The sequence below is a fragment of the Notolabrus celidotus genome, chromosome 23 (assembly GCF_009762535.1).
Source record: "Notolabrus celidotus isolate fNotCel1 chromosome 23, fNotCel1.pri, whole genome shotgun sequence".
In the NCBI taxonomy this organism is placed as follows: Eukaryota; Metazoa; Chordata; class Actinopteri; order Labriformes; family Labridae; genus Notolabrus; species Notolabrus celidotus.
In genome coordinates, this window is record NC_048294.1 from 13,019,801 (window position 1) to 13,043,848 (window position 24,048).

At 38.3% G+C, this 24,048-nt stretch overlaps 2 protein-coding genes across 4 annotated transcripts in view; one reads left to right on the top strand and one right to left on the bottom strand.

The window, feature by feature from the left end:
- The window catches only part of LOC117806990 (zeta-sarcoglycan-like), a 56,882-nt gene extending 42,777 nt beyond the window's left edge, over positions 1 to 14,105 (bottom strand). For all 3 annotated transcript variants that reach the window (XM_034676007.1, XM_034676009.1, XM_034676008.1), the window contains exon 1: positions 13,737 to 14,105. In XM_034676007.1, the coding sequence (XP_034531898.1) occupies positions 13,737 to 13,775 (39 nt within the window). In that variant the 5' untranslated portion in view covers positions 13,776 to 14,105. The remainder of the gene's footprint in view (positions 1 to 13,736) is intronic.
- Positions 14,106 to 18,621: 4,516 nt separating this feature from the next.
- Positions 18,622 to 21,589, top strand: dctn6 (dynactin subunit 6). The gene is made up of 7 exons (XM_034677292.1): positions 18,622 to 18,753; positions 18,981 to 19,045; positions 19,160 to 19,265; positions 19,365 to 19,453; positions 19,696 to 19,743; positions 20,905 to 21,047; positions 21,163 to 21,589. The coding sequence occupies exons 1-7, from the start codon at positions 18,719 to 18,721 to the stop codon at positions 21,259 to 21,261; spliced, it is 585 nt and encodes a 194-aa protein (XP_034533183.1). The 5' UTR covers positions 18,622 to 18,718; the 3' UTR covers positions 21,262 to 21,589.
- Positions 21,590 to 24,048: the final 2,459 nt, after the last annotated feature.

Consider the following 24,048-nt stretch of genomic DNA (forward strand, 5'->3'; position numbering starts at 1 on the left):
TTTCTCATCACAGGGGACGAGCTGAGCAGCATCCATTGTGGCCCCTACAATTACTAGAGATTTAAAACTCATACAACCCCACTTCAAAAAATATCCCTTTAAAACAAAGATAAGTGAAAGATTAACATTTCAGTTATATTGACATTTTGGAAAACTTTATTTACCGTTAAAAACTTTAGGGAGCAATTTATTTGTTTAAGTTTTCATTGTACTTTATAAGACATGCCGTGAGCCTGGGAGCTCCCTGCTTTTTGTTAGAATTTTAAAACAAAGATGTGTATTGTCTAAGATAAAACAACCTTTAACATGTTGCATATCAAAAATGTTGTTTAATAACCACATGCTTAAAGGCATTTAAACAAAGTTAAGTGTTGGAGTTTGGAGAAATTTTGACGCCAATATTTCCCCTTTTACTGCAAATAAATATCGACTCCAAATATCGGTTATCGGCCTCCTTGACTACTAATAATCAGTATCGGTATCGGCCCTGAAAAAAACATATCAGCCTATCACTAATAACTACTTGTTAGTGCAGGTTTATTGTATTTTGCACACAAGATCATTAAGTCTCCCATAACAGAGCAATCCCTGCACTCAACATAATGATCTAGTCAAAACTAGCTACAATTTTTTGTGCACAAGATTTTAACTTTCGTGCACAAGATAATAACCTACACACACAAGATAATTGACAAAATAGTTATCTTGTGAGAACAAGATATTATTTTTTCTGCACAATACAAAAAATATAAAACTATACTTTTAAGGACTCCAGGGGCTCCTTTTCCATGTCAAAATCCAAAACCAACCAAAAAAAACGTAAATTAAACTTAGCTTTAATGTGTAAGTTACAGTCCTGATAACAAGGTCCTTAATTTTTCCACGAGCATCAACACTGAAAATTAATTTGTATGGATTAAGAAACATGTCACAGCTTTGTTGACAATGCTAATTGTTCGTTGACATTCTGTCAAACTAAGACGCTGTGTTCACACACGCAGAGTCGCTGTGAGTGACAGCTTCCTGCAGGCCGACCTGTTTACCGCTCCCCTCTGGCTGAGATCTTTATAACTTCACTGCCAATCAATATTTCCAATGCCACAAGCGCTAAGCAGGTTTTATGGTGCTATATTAAACACAAGATGTGAAAGTACTGCTACAGGGGGGCATTTCATGACTTAAATAAAGGATATCTCTACTTAAATCACAGTTTTATGTGTGACTTTTCACACTAGCTGCTGGTTTTCCTCCACTAATGAAAAAAGGAGGCAGATTATATGACAAAGGATCAGTTAGGTGCCAGAACATCTTAGTGTGCAGCCTTTGGAGTGTTCCGCATGGGAGCTCTGATCTGAGATCAGAGGGGATGATGTCTGTCAAGCAGGTTTGTCCAGGCAAGGGTGAGCAGTGGTGGTTCTCCAGCCAATCGTGACTGCGGGCTGACAGTGTGAGACTCCCCATCACTGAACTGCTCTGTTAGCTGATGTTGAGCTCATACTGAAGCCACCTGTCATCAGTTCCTCCTGCATCGATAAAAACTTGAGCAAACTAAGATAAAATGTGCAGTATCGTGTTTATTATGTCCAATGTTCCTCAAGTTGCTTACTTCCGAAAGGCAACTAATAGTATGCCCCCGCTTTAATTGCGTGATACAAACATCTATAATAGACGCACCTGTGCACAGTTTCCCAAGGGAGAGCTCAGGAGTGTAATGCATGCATAACTCAAAGTCAGAATCCCTGACCTGCATGCTTTATTCACACTCAGCATGTCATTAGCATATGACACTGTTGGCATATATCATTAGCTTGTATGTTTTCCTGACAGACTCTCATTAACTGAGTCAGAGCAGACGAAGACTCTTTAGCTCAGCAAGCTGAAGACTGTTTTCCTAAAAGAACTCAATTACTTGACCCAGGCAGAAACTGGGTCTCGTGCTTCTTTCAGTGCACACACACGGCTGTAGAAACTTGCTGATAGAGGGAGTCTGAGCCCAGTCTCAGCTGGTGATGGTGATTATTATTATTATTGTAGCAATAAATCGAAATCTCTTACAAAACGCGAGCAGTTGATGAATTTCATTGATTGGAAAACTGCAGACACTGTATTTGGTGGTGTGAAAGTGTGTGAAAGTGTGTGTTAGGTAGAGTGTGGAGCATGCATCTGCCATGCCTATTTTGTTGCTGTAACTTATTACCATCCATCAGTTAATTAAATACTTATCAGCTGGCATTTTAAAACTAAAGCAGGTTTAAAAATATAATATATGATACAGAATGCAGATGAAGTCTCCCATTTGGGAAGTTGGATCTGCAAAGCCTTTGCTTGAATATGACTCAGTCACAACAATGGATGAAAAGAAGAGATGACTTTCCAGCAAATGGACCAACACAGTATGGTTCATGCAACTTAAATCTCAACAGTTTTAATAGTTGATCAATCCTTCATTAATGTTTTTAGTCAATTACTCAAATCTGAGGCGTGTCAAATATCGGCAATAAAATTAGGTGCAAAATGTTTCAGTAAACTGAGTCTTTCTTTGTTTTGGATCATTAGTTGTGACAAAACAAGCTCATTTATTCAAAAAACTTGAACTCCAGGAAATTGTAAAATAATTTCTTTGTATTTTCTCTACATTAATAGACAAACAGTTAAACATTCAATTGAGAAAATAACTGACAGCACTTGAAAATGAAAACAAAAACAGCAATAACGGAGACTAGTCAAGGTGCAAACAATAATATCATCGTTGAGTACTTTACTGTTGAGTAATTTTAGGCAATAGAACTTTTATAAAGCAACTGAAATATACAGTATAATGTCTCTGCACCGACTCTCTTACTTCCTAACTGAAAAGCCATGAGTGAACAAGCAATCTGTAAACCAGAACAGTAAAAACAAACACAGCAATGAGATTCTCCTGCAGCCTCACAGCTTCACCCGCTCTTTAAGTGACTGTTTCCTCGGACCGACAGTTTGGGTCGTGTCTGCCAGCGATGGCAGATGTCTCACAAATGGGTGTTGCGACTTTGCAGCAAATACAAATGACCCATATCTCTGGCCTAGAAATGTCAGTGCTTCCAATTTAACCAGCGATACAGCTGAGGGACGGGAGCATTATGAGAGGCGCTCACTCAAAGGCTGAATATAAACTCTCTGTGCAGTGTCACACAAGACTTTTTTTTTTTTTTTCACAGACACGACTTCCCTCAAAGTTCAGTTAGACCACGCATGGAGATCATCTCAGAGACACTTCAACACCTCTACACTTATAGACTTTAAAAACTTCCTAAAACATTCAGATGACACCTAGAAGAAGTGTTCTGATCCGATATTTTAGCCTCCAGCCATGCCCCTGCTGGACAGATTCAATCTATTTTCAATCCTCTGTTGCCATGGGAAACGTCAGTGCTTGTCATTTCTATGGCAACCCACTGTTTTCCAATGTTAGTGTATCCATTGTTTTCTTTGCAAGAGTTTGAATGCATGTTTTATCCTGGTCAGGTCATGCCTCCTAAAGCAAGCTTATTCATAAAGAAAAACAGAGGAGTACATAGAAGCTGGCATTTTGTCAATTCAGCATTTTTTTGGAGCGCATAGTCACAGACAACTCCCACAAACACGCCAGACTTGACTGATCAAGACGTCCAACTGTGACGGATAAGAGAAAACACTTTGGTTTATGAAGAAATCAAATATTGCTTACTTACAGTAGAAATCCATGCAGCTAGGAGGGGAGAGCACAGGTGGAGCAACACATGACTACATATGCTTCACTAATAAACTAGGGATGCACCGAAAAGTTTCGGCTGAAAGACCTTTATCACTGAGACAACACGCCCAAAACAGAATGACGTGATGACGCACGCAAAAAACGTGCCCAGTATGCGCTTAGAATAGAATAGCCTTTTATTTGTCATTGTTGGGTGTACAATGAAATTAGATAAATGAGTTAAATCATGAGATAAATACAAATAAAATAAAAACATTTAGAAAATATGTAGAAAAGACTATTATAAATATAGAATAATATAAAACAAATGTCAAATAGCTTGTCAAAAGCTTGTCTGGATAAGGGCCAACATGTCTGCATCCGTTATTCCTTTACTTGCAGCACTAAAGCGTCTTCTAAGCAAAGAGGTTGAGACGGACCACGGAGTGAAACAATGCAAAGTACACTCTTAGAGTCTGTCAGCACACGTTTCACTGAGATCTATCCATATCCTCTGCACTTCATCGCGACTGTACTTGATCCGCGTTTTAAAGATCATGACTTGGATGTGAGAATAAAGCAGCGCGCACGAGAAATGATCAAGGCCGAGATGGATGTGGAGAACCTGCTTGGAGACGGAGAAGCACGCAGCGCCGGAGAAGGAGAACAGAGCACAGAAAAAAGGACTCGTCTCTCTGAACCAGATTAGGGGCATGCACCCTCGTTGTCTGATATGTTCAATGAGATCCTTGATTTTAGTGAGGTTAGTACACAGTCATAGCCTTAAATACAATGGTACTAATAATTGGCATAATAATTTATTTCGGTGTTTTGGTTTTTGGCCTTGGTTTCCTCATTTTCGGTTTCGGCCAAGAATTTTCATTCACGTGCATCCCTATAATAAATGCTCTTGTCATCAGTAATTTCTGACGTTATGTTTAATCTGTGTCACCAGCCCAGTACGGTGACTGAAACTCAACGGGTATAGACAGACACTAAAAATAAACACTACATGTGTATGTGTGCCCATAACACAACAATTCCTGGTCATGTGACTGGCATTGCACATCCTGTCATTTGACTATTGCAAATGCGCACATTGCAGTTGTGAAGGTTAAACAATATATATCGTTAGCCAAATTTCTGCTCTTGCTATGGCTCAATATAAGTCAAAAGCACAATATGGCTGCACCCTTTGTGACAATATTTTGGTTTCATTTTTTTACTCTGGGAGGCGCATCATCCATATTTATATGCAGTCAATGCTTGCAACTCATACACCAGCACCCTGTGACAATCATTTGCAAGTCATTTTGGTTCTATGCCAAAGGGTTGGCTTGTATTTCTTCAGGTTTGAGGGGTGAATATGTTTTTTTATCAGTGAAAAGATTTGTTCTGTTGTGGATGAGGTCAAAACACATTTTAGCCTCCTTAAAAAGGCCTACCTAAAAAGAACATAAGTTTAGGTGTACCCTTTATTTTAACTTCTTTCACAACTTAGCTTCCTACTCAGGCAGCTCTTTCTCCTTGGGCAATACTCTTCCTAAACTGCTCAACATATGGGTTCCTACACATACTGCACACTGTAATTAGATCAGCTGTTATTGTTAGTTATCAATGGAAGAGACCACAAATACAAGAAAATAATAAAACATGAGCTTATGACAATAATGATGTAATCGATTCAGATCAGAGGACACTTTAATGAAGCACAGAACAGAATGCCAACTTTTGGAAATTATACCAGTCAACAGAGAGAGGTGATAACAGTTTGGAACAATGTTGGAAAAGTCTAGCTGGCTTGTTTAGCAATATTTTTCCTAGTCTTCATAAAAATGATGACTGTAAAAGCCGAGTTGTCTCAGTGTCGCACGTCGAGTGTTGGTATTAAATCAAGCGGCAAGCTCTTGTGTTGAAAAATGAAGCCAATGCATTAATGCCACACCAGCTGGCCTGTAGTAAACTCAAAACCTCTAACAGCTCACTTTCAAAACCTTTGAACCATCCCTTTAAGAGGGCCTCAGATCACAACGCCACAAAAACAGTACAAAAAAAAATCATCTCTATCTAGTTTCTTGTACCTGGGATGCCTCCTGCCAACTACAGCCCCTCCATTATTAGTGTATAAAACTATTATGTGTCCTCATGCATATTGTTCAAGAGAAATTCAGCAGCGGTTCAGTGAGATCAGGTTAATACATTCATACACCAAATAATGAATTAGATTTCTACTTTCCTCACAAAGCACGCCCTGAAAGAGAGAATAGATTAGATTACAGCTGTATTATCCTTCTGTACAAAGTGTGAAATTCACTTTAAGATTCTAAAACTCAATCAGAAACTTTTGCGCAGGATCCATTACAAATTCACACAACTTTAGTTTTGTCTATAGACGAAAGTTTGCTTGTTGTGTTTTGTAATTATCAATGAGAAAAGATACTAAAGCTAGAAATGACTCCTGTGTTTACAGACATTTCAGATTAATGAAAGAGTTTGCTGGTCTTCTATCTAAAAATGCTCTTACATTCCAAAACTTCAAAATCGTACCAATTGAAATTGTCTCATTTTTAGTCAAAATTTCTTATCCCACTTGATTTAAGATACATTTACTTAACAAGTAACATTTGAGCAAGATAGAGAGACTTGTTTTAAGAAATCTGAAATATCTTGTTAAGTCAAATAATCTTTAAATATCTGGTTTTGAGTTGTAATTTAGAAGAAACAAGGTTTATTTTACATTTCATACATTTTTCAAGCTGAGATCTTATTTGTAGAAGACGGATAATCTTGATTTAAGACAAACACTACTTGATTTAAGTAAATGCATTTTATTGGAGAGTCTATCAGAAAACAGCTCCATTGATGAAAGAAAGAAAGAAAGAAAGAAAGAAAGAAAGAAAGAAAGAAAGAAAGAAAGAAAGAAAGAAAGAAAGAAAGAAAGAAAGAAAGAAAGAAAGAAAGAAAGAAAGAAAGAAAGAAAGAAAGAAAGAAAGAAAGAAAGAAAGAAAGGTTTTTTTTTAAGGGTGGGTTAAAGTTTTCAGGCACTGTTTCTTCTAAATCAGATTATATCATATACATCCTCAAACTACATGCACACAATGAAACACCTACTTTTGAGCATAGCTGGCTTATCCTGAAAAACAATATGACTGAATATTAGTATATCCAGCCCACTATGAGAAGACATCTCAAAATGCTCAAATTAAACTTTGTAATCTTATTTCAAGTACAAGATGGTCTTACATGTAGAGAAGTGCTGCTTTAATACAACTCAAATTAAGGTGAATATATATCTCAACTGAAGAAGTAGACATGAAATGTATTTGTGCAAAAATCTTTTTTTTAATGGAAAAAATATTAATTGTTAGCATCCCTGTCTTATTCTGGGACACTAAGCTTTAAAATACTGGTAAAATATTGCTTAAAATAAGTTTTCCCTGCTAATTTTAAGATCACAGTTTTCGAAATATTCCGTCTTATTTTAAGAAATCTTACCAAGCAAATTTCCACTTGTTCTATTGGCAGATTTTTTTTGCTCATTTCAAGGTAAAAGTACCTTGAAATAAGTTTTTTGTCTTGTTTTTGGAGGGGCATTTTTTTCCAGTGAACATCCTGTCAAGACTTTTCAAGAAGGCATGAAACTTCTCGAAAGTTAAGGGAGCCTGTTCCTCATCACGTCAAATTTGTTCATGTATTTTTGAGTATTCGGTTTATCTGATCAAACACTCATGTTTAAAAGTTATACTTAACTCGCTGAAGATAAAAAATCTATCAGAAATAATGCAGTATCAGAACCTATTGTCTGTCAATATCATATGCCTCTGGAGACGATGGCCAGCCTCTCTATATTTCTAGTGTAGCCAGCGGTTAGGGATAAACAACATCCAGCCAAGACTTCTTTTCTATTCGCTGCATTGTTTACGCTTCAATTAGAGACTTGAGGAGTGACTGTGTGTTCAGTAAATCCAGATGTCACCATCAGGGCTCCCACGGTTAATGGGTTTTATCCCAATGTGATTCAGGTCAGAAATGAACGCATTATTTTTCCCCCTTTAGTACACTGTAGTTAAGCTGCAGCAGCGTCTTTCTGCGTCCTTCTTATGCGACACCACTCCGCTTTTGACATGTTTCTCTTAAAATAATACCCAGACTGCTTAGCTGACAAGTGTAAAGCAATATGCACTTTGTGCCAAACGACATTAAAATATCACCAAAGTCATTTGAGTTGGAGCTATCACCACCGAGCTGAGCATGCCAGTTAAGCTAATCGGACTGATGTCAGCAGGCAACTGCATCACAAAAACCACCAGTGTCATGAGTTGCCTTTGTTTTTGTGTTGTATTTCTTTTTTGTTATCTTTCTTAGATTTCTTGTTTATTTTGTTTTTAAGTTTCTTAGGTCCTCCTTGTGTCTTGTGATACCTTGTCCTGTGTTGTACTCCTTGTGTGTTCTAATTCCTTGTGTGTTCTTTCCTGTTTTATGTTGTAGTTCCTGATCGCTGTGTATCTGGTTAAGTTTTACTTCCTGCCCTTATGTGTTTCCCTTCATTTTGATTTCACTCATTTGATTCACCTGTGTCCTGTGTTCCGCACCATTTGCTTATCATCCTGTGTATTTCGTTTTTCTGTGTCCTCTCTCTGGGATCAGTTCATTGTCTTTCCCAGCATGACTATGTCCGTGTGTTCCACGTGTTCGCAGTTTTTTCCCTTTGGATTTGTTTGAAAAAAGTAAGTTTTTGTTGATTGTTACTGTTCTGGTTTTTGTTTTTAACTCTGTAAAGCACTTTGAATTGCTCTCTGTATGAATGGTGCTTTATAAATAAACTTGGCTTGCCTATTTCTTTTGTTAACTAAAACGTTTTGTTCATCTGCACTTGGGTCTTCTGAATTTTTCCATACATGACAACCATGGTAGATTTCAGGGGAAGAATTTTTGTTGCATAGTAAGTTCTTGGGTTACATCTCCCAGAGTGGTGCTTTTTCATCTGTTTCCAATAAGTCTGTGTCACTGTAAAAGTAAGTTACACAGAGGCTTAAGTGTTACGATCAAGAAAGACACACAGATTTTCTTCTGATAGGCTTGAAAACATAGACTGTATAAATAATGGACATAGTATCCGTGATGTCACCCATCTGTTCCTGAGCACTGTTTTTAAGCCAATCGACGGCGGCAGCCATATTTGAAATTCGGAACTCAACCAGGCAAAGTGTGACGTAAAGGGGCGGAGTTTGAGCCTCCTAGCCAACAGCTATGTGTTTCCAACCGGGAGTCAAGTCAGTCATGTTCTTATTTGGGCAAAAACTCTTAATCTTAATATCTTCTGAACCGTCGGATTAGAAAAAAATTCACTCCCCGTACAGTGTGTGCCGATAGAGAAATTAGCTTCGTAGACCCAAGCCGTTTTTTGAACCAGGCTGTAAACAGGTTTATTAATGCTGCAAAGATCGTCTTTTTCCCATTCATGTCCATGTGGTTTCCGGTGTTTCTGCAGCCAGCCTCAAGCGGATTCTCAATGAATTGCAGTTTATAACACTTCAGCATGGGCTTCATAGTTTCAGACCTGAGGTTGCCGCTTGCTTGAAATTCACAGGTCTGAAGTTGTCCTAAATTATTTTGTCCAATGGAGGTCAGCTTCCTCATTTCTGATGCATTCCGGGGAGTCAGGAAATCTTAATGCTTATTGGCTCTTGTGATACCGCATCAAGGGGATAGTTTTGATTCAGACCTGATTGTTAGCAGTGCATGCGTTCAGATATCGATTTATAGGGGTAAACTAATCTAGGTCTGATTTCTGCTGATGGAAGCAGGGATGTCCTTCAAGTGTACTTTTCTCTCTAAGATGTGTATCACAATACACATGTTTGAGTAGATTTGAACACTGGAAGCAAGGCAATTTATTGCACTTTGTAATCTAGTTTGAGGAAACTGTGGTTATATAAGAAAAATCACCATATGGATAAAACCTGATTAACTTACTTTACTTCTTTATGCAGTCAGGACAAAGGAATCTGCATATTCATCACAGTCTTTCTAACTTCCTACAGTTTTACTGTCTGTGCAGTCTGCACAAAAGGTGTTTGCATCTACCGGTCAGCTTTACTTGAGTGTATCAAAAATGTCTTACATCCTATGGTGAACATAATCGAAAGTCTGGGACAGTGAACAATCCAAACTTCACTAAATCTAAAGACCTCTCTCTCCAGTCAGGCTACAGAGACAAAAACAGCATTTTCCATTGTGCACTCCTTGTTGAAACAATTCTTGTTTGGGCCATTTTGAGCAGCAGCTCTATCTTCAAAGAAATCATCACGATATGTTCGAGCTCTGGAGACGAGTGTCAACAGATTATCCCCAACAGATGGCCGTGAAATCTACTCAAAGCTATGGATGCTTTTCCACCTACAGTCCTGATTACATGTTTTTTCTATTAATAGAAACTCAACACCCACACGGTAACTTGCTACTCCGAGGTACAATGAGCTATAAAAACTGCTTTCTCAACAGATCATGCAAAGTGCTGAAAAAGTGTTCATGGATTTGTTGTTCTGCCATATTTATCCATATAAATGCTTCTTCATCAGTTCCTTCAAGTTCGTGTTGAGATCTGTGTCACTTTCCTTTTTTTCGCAGGAAGAAGAGGGGGGGTCTTCAGTGCTTTGACGTTACAGCTGGATCCATCCGAAGCCAGCAATTACCCAGCAGTCCCTTCCCTCCGCCAGCACGCCTCATCTTCACCAATTAGCGTGCAGCATGATATTCTACATGCTGTTTTAGATCAAACATTGACACGCCGCAGAGGCAGCAAAAACGCAGCTGAGGAGCCCCTAATGAAAGAAAATGAGACGTTATCAACGCCTGATAATGTTAATCAGCAAATCGCAGAGCGCTCCCTCACTCAGCGGTGCCACAGGAGTCCCGCAGGGCTGCCTCAGCTGGAGGTAAGAAAACATTTGAGAAGCACTAATGACTGTGGAGCTTGTACTAGTGCAGGCATGCACAATCGCTGAGGCAGCAACTGGGGGAAGAAAGAGTGGACACAATCATGACATACAGCATTAAGGCACCTGTTTGTTTAGGTTTGTGAGGGTGTTTTAGTTTGACAGAAATCCCATCACAAAGACAGAGAGGCCTGAATACTCAGCTGTAACTGGGAAAAGCAATTATATTCCTCAAATGTGCAACTCAATGCATTGACATAGCCATTTCACATTTTTGTTGATGTGACAATGAAGCATGTGGGTGAGAATGCAGCTGTCAATAGGCGCTCCACTTAAGATGTGAAATCCAATTTTTGTGGCACCATCATCTCTGGTGGAGTTACAATAGCGGCGCGGCTGGTCGATGGCTTCATCTCTCCTTGTGCGGGTTGCCCTTTACGGATGGATGCCGGTGCGCTTCCTTGAGCTGAAAGGCAACCTCGCCGTAAGGAGGAGACTGACAGGGATCAAAGATCTCCCAACAAGTCCGGCACGTTGTAAAGTTTGCAGGTGTTCAATCAGAGAGGAAAACATCACAGACTGTTTTGAAGTGTTCAGAGAGAATTCCTTTTTTTTTTTCTTCCACACAGAGGTCTCCTTTTGATGACATTTTCATGAACACATTTGCACCTGGCGATGCAAAAGTATGCAACAAATCTGGCCACACTTCTGACCTTTGCATCTTTCATTGTTGCCGTTTTTTTCTTAAAGTGATACTTCAGTTTTTTTTTAGGGGGGTCGTATGAGTCACGGTACACTATTGCTCCTGCCAGCCACAATGCGTGCCGGTGAGCTCTTCTCCTTTAATGAGAAAATTCCCAGAGGACTGGCCGGCAAGCTAGGCTATTTTCTCTGCGAACGGGGCATCCTATTTTGTGTAATTTCGACAAAGTTGAGAAAATGGTCCAGGCACTCATCGCGGTGCAAATGCATGCACCAGTAGAAAAAAATTGTTTTGGCACTATTTTCAGACGCACCTCGCAGACTGGTGCTCTTCCGCTGCATGAGCACGCCGATCAGCTGTTTGGATCAACAAGCACGTAGCATTTTTAGCAGACACTTTTAGAAACAAAAACTACAAACTGCAAAAATGAGTGATTCTGACAGTGACAATGACATGCCGTTTACTGTGGACACAAGAGGATTTCTCTATGAACCAGAGTTTACAGAGGAAGAACTCCAGATGCGGACCAAACGTACCGAAGAAAAGAGGGGAGAAAGTTCTGTGCTAACAAGTGAGCAGGAGAGATCCCACGTTACCTGGTGGTGCTGGTGTGTAAACTGTGAGCCCATGCCAACGAACCCAGAGAGCTTCTGCTGTCGGGAGAGGGACTTATTGACAACAATACTTCAGGACCTTTCTGAATCAGAGGATGCCAGCGGCTCACATACGCCTCCAGTCTGCATCACTCATCATCCAGAGTTCCCTGCCTTACAGGAGATTTGCTTGTTTGAACAGCCGGGATAAAGACTAGTATGTCCCATCTTTTCAATTTGCAGAAAAGTGATTTTAATTCATTGTAAAGACCGATACCGCTACTTGATCATGCTACGTGCTTGTTGATCCAAACAGCTGATCGGCGTGTATCCGTGCTCATGCAGCGGAAGAACACCGGTCTGCGAGGTGCGTCTGAAAATAGTGCCAAAACAAAAAGGGAGTTTCTGACGGCAAACTGAATAGCTCCAATTTTTTCTACTGGTGCATGCATTTGCACTGCGATGAGTGCCTGGACCATATTTTCTCAACTTTAGCAAAATTATGCGAAATAGGAGGCCCTGTCCGCAGCGAATTATAGCCTAGCTTGCCGGCCGGTCCTCGACCGACCCATACAACCCCATTTAAAAAAAACTGAAATATCCCTTTAAATCTCAAATGTCTTCAGCTTCTGTCATTTCCTTCCCTCAGTGTTGATGATGGCGCTGGCAAAACTGCTGATGTAAACAGACAGACACTTCTCCACAGTACACTAGCTTTCCCTGCTAATCCCTTGGCAAATCCTTGGAGAGCCTACGGGTCCATTTTGGACAGCACCCCATAGGCGTCATTTGCATTCATCAGTCTAACACACAAGGGAGGGGGGAAGGGGGTGCCAGACTGAATGTTATCAACAAACATAATGTTGCAAAAACATAAAAAAGGAAAGTGGATTTTTACATGATATACCCTAGAATTGAAAAGAAGCAGACAAAGCGTGACAAATTAGAGGAGAGGGGAAACTTGCAGATTGTCACTGGGAAGTGGGAAGTGCTGGCAAAGTGAGCTGGAGTGATTTCTTGACTGATAAGTGTGACCCACAACTAAGCCTGGAGCTCTGTGTGTGAATGTGTGTGTGTGTGTGTGTGTGTGTGTGTAAACAGCCAATGGATCTCCCTCAGTGCACAGCCTAACAGTAGCTGTGCTGTGTGGCTCCCTGACATCGAGCTGCCGCTTTTCTTTTTGCACTGCAGCACAGGAGACGAGATGCACTCACTGTACCCAGAGGTTAGTGCCTCCCTCCTCTGCTATAGCCTGGAATGATAATGAGAAAGCATGCAGGAGGAATATTCATAAGCTGTCACATTACTCTGATTCTTGAAGAGGAGGATGCATAGAAAATGAGATATAGTGCAGGAAGGAGATATGTAAAGAACTCCAGCAGGCAGGCTTCCTGAGGTGTTTGAGCGCTGGTCAGCGGTTATTAATCATCATGTTCCCAGCCTGGAGAGAGATGCAAACACTGCAAGACTTGGAACAGTGAGCAGACGCTTCACATTCATCTTTGATTAACTGAGATTTTTAATTCAACAATTCAAGCAAAGGGTGCACCTGTTGCAGAGAACACTCAAGAGGGGCTCGAGCTTGAACTGCTGAATAAAACAACACATATGCAGATAAATTATTCATAAACAAGTCCGTGAAGTATCCCCCGAGAAATAAAACTCAGCTTTCTGTTGCGTCATGAGTTTTCCGAGTCAAACAGTCGCCAATTTCACTTGTTAACTTGTCTATTCAATTAAAATACAGCAAAAAAAAACCCCAACATATATTTTTAACATGTTCTGCTTACCTTTAGCGTCTCTATGTCGAGAGTGGCCGACTGCTCCATGCTTTAATCTCATTTGTCACAGTTACATATTTCCACAAAGTTTAAATTGCTTTATAGGCTGCACGAAATTCTCTCTTCTGCTTCTCACCCGTTCAGAAAAAAAATAAATAAAAAAAAATCCAGTTTTTTATGTAACTAACACTTTTATAAACTACATATTAACAGGGCTCTCGCGATATTTTAAACCTGTAATATCGGAAGCTACTGATGTTCATCCAAACTGCCTTCTTCACTGAGCACGAGGGCTCAAGTGTTCCTGTCCGCTGCTCACTTTGAGTTCAAGCAGCTGATGAGACGAGGAGCGCTTGTGCGAAAATCAGCACTGCTAAGTTAGACAGAATGAGGGGATACACATCCCATGATGATTTTCAAAATAAAAGTCTGATATAGTGCATACCAATTGTTACAGATGGAGGTAGTCTGAGACCTCCAGGGCTCCTAACAAGCCCATCATTGAGAGCACCTGCCCTCATTGCACCCAGCTTGAGCTCATCAGCCTGGCTGCTCAATAAAAAGAGCTCATTTCCCTCGGTTAGGGGTGTGCAACAGAGAAGACAACACCTTCAGTTGTTTCCTCTGGGGTTTGTTTGAAGAGTGTGTTGTGAGAGAGTGTGTATGTTTGTGGATGTATTGTGGAGGGAATGAGGGTGGCAAAAGGATAATTAAAAAGAGGATTGATCTCTCAGGAGAGTTTTTTTCAGATTACAGTTGGTTTAGGCCTGTTCCTTAGTTTGTCTACTCTTTGTAGTAGAATTAGTGGGTGGCTGTGGAGTTTTACACCTCCACTCAACCTTTTAGACCCCAAGGGCCTTACATTTGTTTGTATTTGAGGGTTTTAAGTGTCTTTTTGTTAGTGTCCCTGTCCATGACCTCTGACCTTCATGTCATGCGGCTTTCAGACACGTAACACCAATATACTGTACGTTGTGTATCCACTGTATTTTAGGACCAGTGTAGTATAACTTGTTGTTTTAAACTAAGGGTTCCCAAACTTTTCAACTTGCGACCCCCTAAAATATTGGTGCCAAAGACTCACGATCCCCACTGTCACTCAAAGTGATTAACCCTCCAATTATCCTTGGGGTCAATTGGACCCCATTCAGTGTTTAACGTCTCCAAATTAATGATTAACATCTTTTTTTTTTGGCTTCATATTTCATTACTTTACGTAATTGAATGGGGATAACTGGGAAAACATGTTAAAATGTTGATATTTTCCAATTTTCTGTAGTAAAAAAATGTGCGCATTGGTGTTCCTTGGGGTCAATTTGACCCCAGGCTGTTGTAGCTGTATATAAGAAATTTCAACATTCTACACACATTTCTTTTGGTTGTTTTGGATGATATTGAGGTCACTTTAACCAAAGAAACTTCCCCATGTGACTGCAGGAGCTGGGATCGTACCACCAACCTTTAGATTGAGATATAATATTTCCAGCCACCATGTCTCTGAAGACATTCAATGATGTGTCCTGTGTAATATGTTTTGATAAGAAAGAAACAAAGCGGGGCCAACGAGAGCATGACAAACTCGCAGCAGTTTGATGTTGTGTTTTATAAATAAAGTCCTTCTTAATGCTTTAAATTGTGTTTATGCTTGAAATATTTTTTATTTAAAGGGCTATTTAGGTAGTCAATAAAGAAACATAAAGTACCTGACACATAAACCTGGGTAACAATCAGTTTCTGGAGGAATAAATTGCTGGGGTCAAATTGACCCCAAGGATAAAAGATGTTAGTAAATTTGAGGGGAACAGGAGAGTTAAATGTTGGCAGAAAACACATTTTACAAAATATTTCAAGTGTAACTATTTTTTTGTTGATATTTTCACAATAATGATTAAAATGTCCAATTTTTAGATTACTTGGAAAAAAACAACAACAACTCAGGACCCAGCTTTAGTGTCTAGCACCCCTCAAGGGGTCCCGACCCCCACTTTGGGAACCCCTGTTTTAAACAAAGGTATGTACATTTATTCAAGTGCTTCTTTCAGCACATATAATTCTCATTTATTTTTACTTCACTTGTACTATATAGCATATAGTTGAAGTACTAAAGTATTGTGGCTGGGAAGTGCAATGCAAATTTACAAAGGATGAAACAAAGTTGGAGACAAATTTCTATTTTGGAAAACATTTTTACATTTAATAAAACAGAATTACATGAGCAAAATACTTAAACCAAGGCCAAAACAAATTTACATTTAAGAAAACAAATTCACAAAATCAGAAACATTTTTACATTTTTACAAACAACTTTTTTAACAGTCCCAAAACAAATTTACAAACGTCAGATTCTTATGCAAAGAGAATGTATCCATGATTTTCAAAATAAAAGACGTCTGTAATATGAATGTATGTGCAACATAAATGTATAGCCTATGCTAAATTTCCAATGTTTTTTTTTAATGAAATTCCAAATCAGATATAGCTGTGATTGGCAGGAAAAGATTTTGAGGTGGTCTCTAATCAGTCTGAATTAAAGTATTCTCGTGGAAATAGGGTTGTTAATGTCAAATATATTTGAATTCACTGGCTGTTGTACATTTGCATATTACAAACACCTTTTATTTTGAAAATCACTGATGCATTCCCATTCCATCAGAATCTGCAGTTTTTTGTTTTTGCAATTTGTTTCGGGACTGGTAAAAATCACTTGTACAATTGTCTCATTGCTTGTAAAAGTGTTTCTGATTTTGTAAATTTGTTACCTCAAATGTAAATTTGTTTTGTCCTTAGTAAATTCTGTTTTATAAATTGTAAAAATGTTCTCCAAAAAATGCGAATTTGTCTCCAAATTTGTAAAAGTATTTCATCCTTTGTAAATTTGCATCGCCCCATCCACCATGCTAAAGTGAAGTTAAGATTTTTTAAAAAGTAGCACATATTATATGCTACTTTTGTTCTATGCCATCTTAATGTGGAGGCCCTCCTTGTACCTGTTAATCTAGCCTGTAAATACAGTATTGTGTGACTGCTCTATCAAACAAAATATAACGTAATGTCTTTTCGATAAACCTGTTTAGCAGTGAGACGTATTCTCAGATCATTTAGTTTCGTAAAAAGTGTTAAAATACTATGCTTGTGTAGTATTGGACAATTGAACAAAAAAAAAATTTATTCAATTTGTCTGAAAATAGTCTATATTTTATCGTGAAAATACAGTGATGTTCAATTTCCTGTATTGTCATAGAGAAATCCGGTTGATTTGACACAGATCAAACTCCTTCTTAAGGGAGTGGATTAGATTTGTTGGAAATACTTTGTATCTGTGTTAAAATTTTTCCATGCGCACGCACTCAGCAGTTACAGAGAGAATGAGTGACTCTGTTTATTCTGCATCTCAATAAAAGAAAATAAGCTATTTCTGGAGCAAGTGTTATTTGACCATCTCAGATTTTGCACAATATAAAAAAAAAAAACCTTCTAACAGTTAGCAACATATGGGATTCTTTCAAATTACATTTATGTAAATATAAGTCTTCATTTGGCTCCAGCAGTTTCTCACTGTTGCTTACTCATACCATCTGCTGGAGTGATGGGGACACAGCAATATACTGTATATATATGTATATATTTGACATTTGTTTTATATTATTACTGTATTTATATTGTCTTAATACATATTTTCTACCTGTTTTTATTTTATTTTATTTGTATTTATCACATGTACCTTCAAGAGCAGCACTTCTAATTTTATTGTACGCCTGACAATGACAAATAAAGGCTATTCTATTCTATTCTATTCTATTCTATTCTATTCTATTCTATTCTAATCACTGAAACCCCTTTCACAGTAAAACATCAGCCTTATGGAGGAGAAGGTTTTTAAAGCAATGAGCAATATTTTTATAATTTATAAATGAAGATAGGTACCCAGCTAGCAGGGAATATTCTCACCACATTGGCTAACATTCCCTATTAATTCTGATTATGTTTCAAGACAATGTTTTGGGTGTAATATTCAAAGAACATCTTAAGGATGTTTATTGATTTACATGTAAATAATGTTGCTTTTTTGTTAACTATCAATGAAAGAAGAACATTTTGTCTTCAACATTCAGATGATGTTTTGATTATATTCTTCAGGTAACAGATTATTGAATGTTTTCTTTAAAATGTTGCCAAAGTTTACTTAATAACAAAAAAGCAACATTCTCAAAGCATTCTCAGGATGTTTCTGACGCCTCAAATCACAAAATGTTTTATTTAAGAATATTCTGGTGATATTTAATTAGAACAAAGATAAAATGTTTTATCTTTAAAATTCAATGGATGTTTGATAACATTCTTTAGGTCACAGATTATTGAATGTTTTTAGAGTACGTTATCTGAGAACAAATAGTGAACATAAAGAAAACTTCCCTCTGAGAATTTTTCAAGAACATAAGGGCATGTTGTCACTTACCAAACATTTTATTAATGTTTTTAGAGAATGTTACCAGAGAACATCCTTTGAACAAAAAGCTAATTTCCTGCTGAAAACATTACAGTGACATTCTCTGTAACAATAACAGAATGTTTTTAGAACAGAACATTGCTAGCTTGGTAGGCACTCTAGCTGGATAAAAGCCTCTGTTGCACAAAATGTATGTGATTATTAAATTTATTTTATTCATGTTTTTATTGTTCTGTTGTTTTAAATTGTGTTTTACCCTTTGTGCAGCGTCTTTGAGTTTTTAGAAAAGCGCTTTATAAATAAAATGTATTATTATTATTATTATATTTATTTATTTTATTTTATTTATTTATTTTATTTTTTTTATTATTATATCGAAATAAAACAAACTGCACCATCCTTACAATGCAGTAACATTAAAAATACAGTAGAGTGCAGCAAAGTTTCATGTGTTCATTTCAGACCAACACAATCAACCCCTGAGCTCCAGCTCGTTCCTAGGATTACTAATCAATAGTCGATCATCCAATTCATCGTCGCAGGGATGTCAGACGCCAAGCAAATCGCGGCACAGAAAAGGTAGATGAACACGCCTGATCAGCATTATCCTGTTTCATTACAGATCATTTCTAAACAAATGTAAATATTGGGAAATAACATGTCTGTTTCAAATCTTCATCATCCTGCTGAAACACAGACGGCGACAGCCTTTTTATATTGGATTGACCAATTATCTGCCTGTCATGTAGCTTCCCCTCTCAGTGCATGATTGATATTAAGAAAATATTACCTTTGTCTTCCTGCAGTGCTAAAATAGCAGCTGGAGCTGTTGTTTGTGTTGAGAGTGAGATAAGAGGAGATGTTACCATTGGTGAGAAATAGCTTTTAACTACAAACGCCATTTTTATTTTTTTTTTACATCTCATTCAAATCAGCTGCTGTATATTACAATAAGATTAAATATTTTATTTGTTGTTTTTTTCAGGTGCTAGAACAGTTGTCCACCCCAAAGCACGGATTATAGCAGAGGCAGGGCCTATTGTCATTGGAGAGGGTAATCTAATAGAGGAGCAGGCGCTTATCATTAACAGGTACAGTGTGCATTCACACTCAATAACCTATCAGACTATTTTCTTCTCCTCTGGCTTCTTATATGTTTAAAATAATTGTATGTATTTTTTTTCCCACAGTTATCCAGAAAACATCATGCCAGACACAGAAGGGGTGGAGCCAAAAACAATGACAATTGGGACCAATAATGTGTTTGAAGTTGGATGTGGTATCCTTTACACAAAGCAGTAACACAACAAAGAAATGCTACTGCTGAAAAGTTGGTATTCATTTAAAAGGACATGCATAGAAAGACTAAAGATGTGGTTGAGCGAGTGTATCAACAATGTGGGTAGTAACCACCAGAGAGCAGTGACAAGCTTCTGTTTAAAATATCACACTCAGTAAATATCTCATCTTTCTGAATGTATTGTCTTTGTTAAGAAATAATCCTTAATGACTACACCACAGTCTCACAGGCTTTGAAAATAGGAGACAACAATGTGATTGAGTCTAAAGGCAAGTACTGTAATCACTTTCTGTAATCCTATTAAGCGTCTGCAACATGGGAAAAGTACCACATAATTGCTGAATTGCTTCCTAATACTCTCACATATGAAAAGTTTTTGATTTGCCTTCTATTGAAGCTGCATCACCACTGCAGGGGTGTGTCCAGACTTTTTTCTTGAGGTGGCCCAACTCATGTAGGAATGGCATGACGATTTTATTTACCTTTTCTATCTCCTGTAATCACATCCACTTTAACAAATACTAGTAAAGCATCAAAAATATTTAACCCTCCTCTTGTGTTGTGGGTCAAATTGACCCTTTTTAAAGTGTATTTTAGGTAATATATGTCCTCCAAACCAGCTAAATACAGCATAAAAATCTGAGCAGCATGTGACAGAAGAGATGTCTTGTTAATTTATGAACATCACTTCATAAAAATAAAAAAAATAAAAAATTTAAAATTAAAAAAACAAAAATCCATTTAATGTAAAACTATTGTATTTATATTAAGGTCTTTCCAATGTATGTTAAAAAAAGTTTTAACATGAATTTGAATGAAAACAAGTGAGTTATCCTCATTGAAGCATGATCTGTGAGAACTAAAGAACACCAATGGACTAAATCTGGATTTAAATTGTCAGTAATGGAGTTAAAAATTAGATTTACCATTTTTTTGGGGGGGGTTCTGACACTTTTGGATAATTGAATATGCCCCGGGTTAAATTGACCCAGGAACATTCTTGCTGTTCTAGAGAAACGAACATAACTGGAGGGTTAAGAAAAAAAACACAAAAGAGAGCCAACATTTAAATCTAAGCTTGAGCTATAAGAAAGCTTTTCACAGCCGGTTGAAACACAGCCCAAACGATTTATCTTAACATAAGTTCTGCCTCTATCAGGGCAAATGCCAATCATATTTTAAGATTTTAGGTAAGCACAAGGGGTGGCCAGTTAGATCTGGGGGGGCATGCCACCCCTAGCCATCCCTTTTGATACTCCCCTGCATCTATCATAAGCAGAAAAAAAAAGGTTTTCCATAAAGCAGTGTTGCAAAATGAGATTTTTAATCAGTGTTGTCTGTCACTCAGAAATATTAAATGGATAGTGACCTCTGTATAAATGAAATATATGTTTGACTTATGAGTATATTTTTGCCGTATTGGATCCCAGCTGATCTTGGGCGAAACGTGATCCTGACCAGCGGGTGCATCATCGGGGCGTGTTGCCAGGTAAACACGTGTGAGGTCGTCCCGGAGAACACAGTCGTGTATGGTTCAAACTGCATCAGGCGCGTGCAGAGCGAGAAGCCACAGGTCAGTCTCCTCCGATGCTTGTCTACATGCCTGCCAGTCACAAAGTTTTGTTTACATATGCACAGATGCGTGTAAAACAGAGGATGTTTTTTTTTCTTTCTTTTTAATCGTACAGCCTCAGACTCTGCAGCTGGACTTCCTCATGAAGATTCTGCCCAACTATCACCACCTGAAGAAGACCGCCAAAGGAGGCAGCACGCCTGTGAGAAACTAAGATGGAGCAATAATACATCCAACTACACAAAGCCATTGCACACATGTTTCTCTCAACTTGCACTTCTCTTACACTTGAGTGTCCCTAATGTTTATGAGAATACCTCTTGATCACAGCACGCCCTCAATTTCTTCCTGAATATGAGGAATAACACCAGTTATTCGACATATGACAGCATCTGGTTGTGCACTTTTGTTTTCAGATCAAGCCTATTCGTGATATATTTTCAAATTTTCCTGTGCCATGTTATTGATAACACTCTTATATATTTATAAATGTAATAAAAAGTAAGCTAATTATTGAAATAAAGATCACACCAAGAAGCTTTTATGTCTGCAAGTGTTCCTTTTTTATTTGATCACAAGGGGGAGCTATTGAGAAACAGCTTGTACAGCCTCTGCTTTGAGGCTTTGTTCCATCAGGTGATACAAATAACCAATTGAAACACTATTTATTTATAAAACAACCAAAAATATCGATATTATCATGTTCTTTGTCCTAAAAATAGCTTTAAAAGGAAGTTTCAAGACAAGAAAACAGCATGTGTACTGGTTGCTGTGTCTGTTTATCTGTTGATCATTCAAAAAGTGTAATTTCAGAGCAGAAAAGATAAGTTTGGGTGGGGTTATCCTCATCTTGGTTGCCAGTCCTGCGCCCTCCCACCAGAGGTTGCCAAATTGGTGCCGTGGGTACAGTGGGAATTTCACACAATGCCTGGCTTATTGTAATTGACACGGGTGTGGTTGCAACTTGCATTTCCGCTGCAGTATGGGTCTGGATTATCCCTGGAGCCCCTCCACTCCCCTTTATCTTTGAGCCCCTTGGGTGGTGCTCCCATCTGTGGCATAGCCTTGCAGATTGGGGCGTGGATGGATTTGTACATGGTGGTCATTCTCTCTGAAACACCTGACACAAGAAGTTCAGACGATACCACACTGAACAGTTGTTTCCTTTAAACTCTTGTCGCTGTAAAACAAGCCCAAGGCCTCTGCTCTTCAGGGTATAAAGGGTTTGTTTTTGTACTCAGTGCTGCGCAGGACATGAGCTCCCTGTAGGAGGCCCACAGCTGGTGTCGCATACTGCCAATACTCATTTGGACATGTCACGGTGGAGTCCCACGAGGAGTCCACGTCAACCAGGGGCTAATTATTTCAGCAGTGGAGTGCAGCAGGGGCCACTTCTAGGCTCCTCTCCGTTCTCACTTCTTCTGTTTTTCCCTCCCCTCACTGCAGTACCATCACTTTTATTTTGGGGTGTTGCCAAAGCGTCAGTTTACTTTAATATGACAGGCAAGACAGATGCTGGGCACAGTTGCACGGATGTGAAGAGTGACAAGGACCTCATGGGGGCTGAGTGTAGCCTTAATCTGCGGTGGGTTTTTTCGAGAGGCGAAATGGCTGTGATGATAGCAACTCATGGCAGGAATTTGAAGAGGAAGTTCAAATGTTGTTCTATATTTGGAAGTAGTTATTTATACCTCTCCCTTACTGTACTGTTGTGAAACTGAATTATCCATCTCCCACTTGTTTGTTGAAGCTGTGGTATGCTCGTTTCTTTCTTATGATTATCTTAAATCAATATTTGGCTGTTGATACAGTATAGATTTTTTATATGAGTCAATAGTTTCAAACAAAGAGAGAAGAATGGGACTTTAGCTTTTAATAGAGCACTTCATAATGTAAAAATGTGAGTGAAACCCAAGTAAACTCATCTTTCCCCACCGTCAAGAAAGAATGACTGCATAAAAATGGAAGAATTACCCTGTCCCTGCTCTTCAGTGACAATAATATCTGTGCTTTCAGCAAAACATGCAGTTAAAGGCCTGCTGTTGTCCACTGCAGTCAGTCATGGTCAAACAGGCCACCAGTTGCTTTCGGAGGATAAAGGCTTTCTGACAGCTGACCTTTGCATCCAGGTCCATTCCACCTTTGAAAAGTGAAATGTGACCTATAGGGCGCAGTGATTTCCATTGCAATCCGACTGAAATTATTAATTTAATCACAACAGGGACCCTGAAACACTGGATGTCATGCATCTCTAGCCGCGCTATAGCTCCGTGTTCGTGTTGGTTGGTGGATTCGCTGCTTTGGTCCAGACTTCAAAGTATTTTATTGGATGATTAAATACAATTGATACAGATATCTGTGTACTACAGGGGATGAATATACAATACTTTGGGGGTCCTCTTTTCCTCAGCACCACTCTTTGTTGTATATTTGTGGTTTTAAGAGAACATTCTCAAATATTTCATAGTTTGTCATTAAGTTTGGAACACAAATTCAACCTCTTAGAAAGTTTTATGTAACATTTGCAGTGTCTTAACTAGGGATGTTCTGAAGCAACTTATTTCCTGGTGGTTTTAACGGAAATTGGAATTCCAACTAACTGACTAGTCTTAAAGGTAGAAAAGATTCAGGAAACAATCAAATCTTTTCTCGCTCAATTTTAAAAATGCGAAACAAAAATGCAACACAAGAGGTTAAAAGGAATACACGTCAATTAAACAGAATGAAGCGGTAGGAAATAGACCAGTAAATCATTGTTGAGAGGTTTTTCAAGGATAAATAAATAAAATAAATAAGTGAAAATAAATAAATAAAAATGGATAAGTAAATAAAAGCATTAAAAGGACAATAAAGTAGGTTTTCAGATTAAGAGGACGACATCACATCGGGAAAATTAGAAAAAGTGTTCAGGATAAATTAGGAACATTAAAATAGTAAATGAAAATAATACAAATAAATTGAACAATACATAATCAAATACAATTTCAAACAATTAATTATT